This window comes from Sinocyclocheilus anshuiensis, unplaced genomic scaffold (genome assembly GCF_001515605.1).
Source record: "Sinocyclocheilus anshuiensis isolate Anshui unplaced genomic scaffold, SAMN03320099.WGS_v1.1 scaffold1955, whole genome shotgun sequence".
In the NCBI taxonomy this organism is placed as follows: Eukaryota; Metazoa; Chordata; class Actinopteri; order Cypriniformes; family Cyprinidae; genus Sinocyclocheilus; species Sinocyclocheilus anshuiensis.
The window spans coordinates 204,047-212,000 of record NW_015554054.1 but is presented as its reverse complement, the minus strand read 5'-3'; the positions used below and the strand labels follow the sequence as shown (position 1 = coordinate 212,000).

The 7,954-nt window shown below is 35.6% G+C and overlaps 1 protein-coding gene across 1 annotated transcript in view; it reads left to right on the top strand.

Moving 5' to 3' along the window:
- The first annotated feature begins 5,485 nt into the window (after positions 1-5,485).
- The window catches only part of LOC107668489 (UDP-GlcNAc:betaGal beta-1,3-N-acetylglucosaminyltransferase 7-like), a 5,304-nt gene continuing 2,835 nt past the window's right edge, over positions 5,486-7,954 (top strand). Inside the window, exon 1 of the mRNA XM_016460373.1 lies at positions 5,486-5,677. Coding sequence (XP_016315859.1) covers positions 5,676-5,677 — 2 coding nt within the window. The 5' untranslated portion in view covers positions 5,486-5,675. The remainder of the gene's footprint in view (positions 5,678-7,954) is intronic.

Here is a 7,954-nt window from a genome sequence, read left to right as displayed (position 1 = left end):
GATCGCAGACTTATAAGTGCATTACCGCCACCTATCTCTCAAATTGACCATTGACACTCCTAATTGAGATTGTAGATAGAGTGTCAATAATCCATTTGAGAGATAGAGATTGAGAGACACAGACCGAACTTTTCGTGTCTTTACACATCAATGTATAGTCACGAGCCGCAGGGTTTAATTTGGTTTTGTGTATGTTTTTTTTTACTCTCAAAGCCGTGATTCACATTCACTTCCATTATATAACTGACAGACTGCAACGGTTTGAGTTAAAAATCTTCGTTTGTGTTCTACTGAAGAAACAAAGTCACCTACATCTTGGATGCCCTGGGGGTAAGCAGATAAACATCACATTTTCATTTTTGGGTGAACTATCCCTTTAATGCACACTAGATCCACACTTTGAAGTGGTATTTAAGGCTAAACGTATCCCAACATGCATTGTGTTCAGGATATCACATGCCCTGAAATCGCAAGATATCAAGGAAACATTGCACTGTACGTTAATTAGATGTTACATATAATTTGGTAGTAAAACATAAATTGCTGTACATTTTACTGGTGCAAAGATGAGTATGTGTATTTTGGACATCATTTATAACTACTTTTTATCATTTAATTAGAAGCACCACAATTACCAAATTGTGTCGTCTGTTGTAGGGACTACTGAATAGACATTTAGAAGTTTATTGGAAAGTGCAATGTATGAAATGTACTGTAGAAACTAAAGTTCTTTGAAAACGTAACTTACATTTTTACAATACTATCCCTGCATTCCATTCAGAAGGTCTCATCCCTATGCCCTAATCCCTTCAAAGGGGTTTACCCTCCGGAGTGAGAGCTTCGAACGCTGTTTTTTTTTTTTTTTTTTTTTGGTACGCTTTTCTGCGTCACCTTAGTGAGATGATCAAGGAGACGCCTTAGTAGCACATTTGGATGCTGGTTGACCCCCCCCAAAAATCTCGCTCGGAACGATGAGTAGATTGTGCAAGCTGCGCATTGTTTAACCTTAGTTTATTTTTATTTTTGGTTTATCGCACCAAGGCCAATGGTATTACCTCATAAGCAATTGGTTTTAAATTGATTAATTTTGCCCATGCATAATTCATGCCATGTAGTTCAAAATTATGCCATACAACTTATATGCCAAATACACCAAATACGCATAAATATGCCAAACAACTTCCCTGTGCAAAGGATCATGGGGGCCTGAAGTGTCCATTAGTTGTGCTCTTCGAAATCCTTAATTCCGAAGGGCCATTTGAAGTGGCTAGTTTTGAGCATTTCGGTTTGGAATGACCCTTCAATATGGCGGCCATGATTGTTTTCACTCCGAAGTGCCCTTTGGAGGGCAATATATCCCATTTGGAATGCACTGTATGTAGTAAGTGTGTCCCATTGGATAGTGAGAAGCTATACACGTAGCCTTCATGCGGTCTGTACGCCCACCTGAAACCTTGAGCCAACTACAGGAATTATGTAAGCAGAGAAGTGGTCAAGTGCGAAGACCACATGTGTGGGTATTGGGACAGGCAGTCTGTTGAATGCATCAGTCCACTCTCACGTTCAGTGGAGTGTGCTTTGGATGGTTTACACAGAGCTACCGTCCCGCAGACTTTCGTTCCAACCCTGCTCCAACACACCTGCCTGTAATTGTCAAGTAACCCTGAACAACTTGATTAGCTGGCTCAGGCATGTTTGATTAGGGTTGGAGCTGAAAGCTGCAGGACGGTAGCTCTCCAGGAGCAGGGTTGGAGACCCCTGGTTTACGCATTCAACTGTGTACTAGATGGAATGGAACACTAAAAATATACAAAAGTATTCTTCCCATGTCCATGTTCCACTCAACCTCAGTAAGTCTAATGCAGCCTGAATTTTGTATCCTCACGGACAACAGCGCAAGCACAGGTGATTTGAATGTTAGAAAACAGAGGTCAACTAGGGTAAAGGCACATGTGCCCGAAAGCATCAGTCTGCAATCACGGTCAGTGGACTGTCCTTTGAATGGCTTGCACACTCAACTGTGTGCTAGATGTAGTGGAACATGAAAAGTGTACAAATGTTTACTCCCTACTGTATGTTCATGTTCTAATCCGGCTGATTTCCATGCACACCATCCACGGACAACATCCTCCTGGACAACAGCGCATGCACGGCTGATTTGAGTGTTCGAAAACTAAGTTCATCTAGGTAGTGCACATGTGCCGAGTGCACCAGTCTGCCCTCACAGTCGGTGGACTGTACTTTGAATGGCTTGCGCACTCGACTGTGTTCTGAAGTTCTGAAGTGAATGATTTGAAGCACTTTACATAGATGGCAACTCTTTATGTCATAAAAATGGCGCTCCTTACGTGAAGTGGCTTGACTCCAATTAGGTTTATTGTTAACATATTGCTAAGCTAACAACAAGATAATGTAATGAACCTAAAATAAATGTTATATTTGATACTTTTTGGTGTTCAATGAAACTTGAACATTAGCTCAACAAATTTGCAAGCTCTTTTTCAAGGAGTTAATCACAGTGCATTCTGGGAAATAAATGCAATTCTGCCTTAGATTTTGCAGAAAATAATTTAGGTTTAATGTTACATCCTAACATGACTGTAGGACATCTATATCTCTGAAATGTGTGTGTTTCTGTATGCTTACGTCAGCCAGAGTCTGCTCAGGAAGGACCAGAGGACAGCATCCATGTTGTATTGGTTATCCTCTTCCGTTCTGGAACACAGACCAAAGGCAACTAGATGGCCCAGAAGTGCTCTACAGATTCTCTCTTAAAAGTTGGTCACCTCTGCATCTGTATAATTGTAGAAAGTGTAACAGTTAACTTGAATCGCATGCACCTTGTAAGCCAATCATACAATGGCTCCAATACACTCTCAATTGGCAAATTGTAACTGTTAAATGTTGGCTAATTTGTATGACCTCATTTGTTTTAATACAATGTGCCACTGATAGTTTAGTTTGAGGGCGGACCTTCATGCCTGCTTTTCTCTAAAAATATTACGTTTTCCTTCGAATCACATCATGCATCATGAATTCATACACACTTTACATAAACATAAAATAGTTACCTTTTCTCACGAGATCAGGTTTGATGGCCATTGATCAGCTTTCAGATTTGTTATGGCTCGTCACATTTCCAGATCTCGTTTTTTAGGAGATTAGCAGTCATTTTTTGTGTGTGTTTTGTTTGATAACATGCTGCGGTGGAAATAACATTTTTTGAAGAATGCTTGGGGCTAACTATGTCTTGCTAAGGCTAATTTCATAACAATTTTTTGTACCATAAATGCACAATTAAGACATATTTTCACAATTGTTTTTACATCATTAAAACAATGTATGCATAACAAAAATATTCTACTCACAAGTGATATTCATTTTGATTTCCCTCAAGCATGTTTTAACTCGCGGTTGTCCATGTGTCATGCACAGTCTGCATACAGCCCAGTTTTTCTGTCTGCGGGGACAACAATGCATCCACAAGTAATTTGAGTGTTTAAAACCAAACTAGTTAGTGCACTTGCGCTGAACTGTTGTCACCATAGTAACTATGAATGCTAACTTCTACTGAAACTTTATACGGGGTGATAGAAATACATAGAAATGACTCTGCAAGTAATTGATAACTGAATATTTTACACAATAAATATAGAAATGATTTGTTGATTTCACTCTTTTAGAGTTTTAAAAATGTGCACATTTTTTCATGGGTCTGGGACAAGGGTAAACCCATAACATCTACACATAAAAGATAAATCAAGGAGTTTTAATGAACATCATATAACAGAAAGAAAATCATTCGAAGGACATAAAAGCACCCAAAGGAGCGCTCATAAATCACACACACCGCTTCCAGAAAGTGAGTCTGTGTTGGGACAGGAGGAAAGGGGGAAGTGCTGGCTCTTCGTGGCAGCGTCTGTTATCAGTAAAGCACACCGCTGTCTCCAGATAAACACGGCTGATGGAGTGACCGCGAGCCCAGTAACATTGAGGGCCCTTCACTGAGACATGATCTCAAACTTGCCTCTGTACTGTACTTCAAAAGATGCACCTCAATGAAAATACACTTCAATGACTTTTGATATGTCGATCAGATGAATAAAAAACTGATTATTGCTGCATTTTGTGCTCTGCTGCTGACTCTCACTGCTCTTGTTTGTTTTCATGCCACGTTTCTAGTCCTTGTTTCTTTCCGCTGCCATGCCAGGCAACTCTAGACCACCTGGACAGTGACTCATTCTGTCGCGTGCAGCTGGTTTCCTCATATTGTCCTTTGACTTCATTTCTGTGACGGGTGAATCAGAAAGCAACACAGCTAAACACACTTAATGCACTAGGGAGGTAGAACCTAAACCAAGCCATTAGATGCACCTTAGCCTTTAAAATTACTAATGTTTGTGAGCATTACTGTTAGGGTAGCTACTATAAAAGGTCCCTTTAAGGAAAATGTGATTTTTCTTATATATATATATATATATATATATATTTATTTATTTATTTATTTATATATATATTGATTGAATAAAGTATTCAATAATTGTATATATTTAATTATTTATTTTAATACTTTTTAAAATAAAATATTTTTGTAAAAATAATAAATTATATAAATAATAATAATAATAATACTTTTAATAATAAAAAATAAGTAATAACACATTCAATCATTATTTTATTTATTTATTTTAATATTGATTAGGCAATATATTTTTTTGTATAAAACAAATAATAATAAAATATTCAATCATTTTATTTATTTATTTATATTAATATTTTTAAAATAAAATATTAAAATATTTTTGTAAAAATTATAATTATGTAAATAATAATAATAAATAATAATACAACTTTTAAGAATAAAAAAATAAATACAATAATAAAGTAAGTATTAAAATATTATTTATTTATTACGTAACCTTATAAATCCTGTTTTATTTAAGGTAAATCTAAAACTTCTTCAAATGAGCCACAAAATGATGCAGGTTTTCGCATCAGAGTAAGTCTATCCCAAATCCTTCTGTTGATTCAAGCATGGGGGCATTGACAGTGTTTGGTAGACACACCTCATATCATTCCTGTCCTGAGCACAATAGCTATTAGAGAAACAATCAGAGATTTACATCAGACCGCCGAGGTCACAGTCCCACCGGAATAATAAGTAGCATACACAAATATCAGATGCGTGAACATTCTGCAGTTGATTGAGTAATATTAGATTAGCTTCCTAAATTACAGATTAAATAAACACAAACATGTGAAAATAGACAGGTAGATGATATATTGCTGTTCTATAGTTCCATTGTGAGCTAGTTCATTTGTGACTGCTGTGATTGTTGGCTGTAACAGCTGGTCTAACACGCAAAGGCTCCGGTCACGTTGGGCGTGAGAGCGTGCGTGCGTGCGGTGGGCGGGGTCAGCCACCCGCTCATTTGCATATGAGTCACGCACGCTTTATAAGAAGCTGGCGGACGTTTCAGGGACGTCTTACTTTCACATCTTCAGGAGAAACTCCGTGCTTCGCGGTTCTTATCGTCTTTCGCCGGGTTTCTTTTCATTGTTCTGGTGCAGTTATGCGTAGGATTATCTAAAGAGACGCCTTCATTCATCTGAAGAGCAGCAGACCGCTTTCACATTACTTATATTGAATTAAACTGACAAGCCACTCTCTCAACATGTGAGTATAACTTCTGTGCGTGTTTGTTTCGTTATATATCTTTTAGAGCAACATTTATTTTATAGATCTATCTATTATAACGATTTTATTAGCATTTATATTACCTACATGCTACTGAAAGCTTGGTGACTGTTCATAACATTAAATATATATATATATATATATATGTTATAATAACAATATTAATATGATAAAAATCTATAACAGGCTGTGGGTCAGCAACAGCATCTGTGGTTTGCAATATTTAAATCCTCACCTCATTCAGTTGAGTCATTCAATATTGTAAAATATTATGACATAAGTATACTTCATTATAACACTGTCATAATGTTAAATTTCAGTCATTCTCGAGACGTGGGACAAAACGGGTCCAGCAAGGGTAACTGCTGTTAGCTTTAAAAATAAAAATATTTTCAATTTTAAATGTCACGAGGGATTAATAATAGAATGTATTTAACACAATTAACACCTTCAATTAAATGTTCTCATTATTATACCAAATCTGTGTTTGTTAATGTCCTCTCACTACGTCTAAAACAGTGTGTCCACAGAGAAGGGTTCAAGCATTCATATGCAATAAAATGGATAAACATGTTTTTTTTTTAATGATGAAAAAGAGCTTGTTAATAACTTAATAATATCTCCTATCAAAGCAAGATTGTTTTTTAATGACACATCCTCCCCCTACGTCTAAAACAGTGTGTCCACAGAGAAGGGTTCAAGCATTCATATGCAATAAAATGGATAAACATGTTTTTTTTTTAATGATGAAAAAGAGCTTGTTAATAACTTAATAATATCTCCTATCAAAGCAAGAGACTCTTGGATAAAAGCTTTATAAACAATAACATACTCACTGTTTGTTGTGTTTGTTTTAATACAGTAATTGACTGATTCAATGTATTTGAGTTCGAATGACTACAAATTCAAGTTTTCGTCAACTCCGTCAGTTGTCACCTCCGTCAGTTGAATATTTTGATAATATTTCATTATGATATTTTATATTTGTTGTGGAATTGTTGGTCACATGTGAAAGAGTAATCTGTCTGCTAACACCAGAATGTGTTTTGAAATGTTAAAAATTTCAAATGTTAAAAATGTTAATGCGGTTAAAGATAAAGCTGAAATTATATTACGCAGTCCAAGCTAAAAAAGCACATTTTGTTAAAAAAGAGAAAAGTTGGGAGGTTGTATCAAACCATAGCTCAGTAGCTTAGTACATATAAGATACATAAATGTAGTTTCATTTGTCTGAGTACAAGCTTTTATTTTTTCAATTTTGCACCCTGTGATTTACATAGTCCTACTACTAATAATAGTATTAAAATAACTGCTTTGTATATAAACAAGATATAATGTCACATCTTCGACTAAATATATATATAAGTTTACAATAAAATTCATAGTTGGATTCAACTTTATTTTTCATATTTACCTTGTTTTGATCATTTTTATAATGGCATAATAATCAAATAATCACATTTGACTACAACCTTTATTTATTGTTATGCTACTTTTTATAGTGAAAAGACAATTTTCAGCATGATCATCCTGCAGTCATATCATATGTAGTAAGACTGAGACTCTCTAAATTATATTGTTAAATAAACAGACATTTATTCCATGTAAAAGAAATTAAACAAACTCCTGCTATAACGCAGCCCACTCGATTATGCAAAGCTTTTTTTTTTTGGCAAATTTGAGATACAAAACTTCACATTTTTGGAAGTAAAACCACATTTGAATTGAATTCATTACTATTTGTTTTAAGGTTTAGGTCACACTTTAGTTTGGGGACCAATTCTCACTATTAACTGCGACTAATTTGCTGCTTATTAATAGTAAGTAGTTTTTAAGTAGGATTAAGGGATCTAAAATATGGTAATGTAGAATAAGGCATTCATATGTGCTTTAAAAGTACTAATAAACAGCCAGTATGCTAGTAACATGCATGCTAATAAGCAACTAGTTAAAGGGTTACTCCACCCCAAAATGAAAATGTTGTCATTAATCACTTACCCCCATGTTGTTCCAAACCCGTAAAAGCTTCGTTCGTCTTCGGAACACAATTTAAGATATTTTGGATGAAAACCGGGAGGCTTGTGACTGTCCCACTGACTGCCAAGTAAATAACACTGTCAAGGTCCAGAAAAGTATGAAAGACATCGTCAGAATAGTCCATCTGTCATCAGTGGCTCAACCGTAACGTTATGAAGCGACGAGAATACTTTTTGTACGCGAAGAAAACAAAAATAATGACTTTATTCAACAATTCGT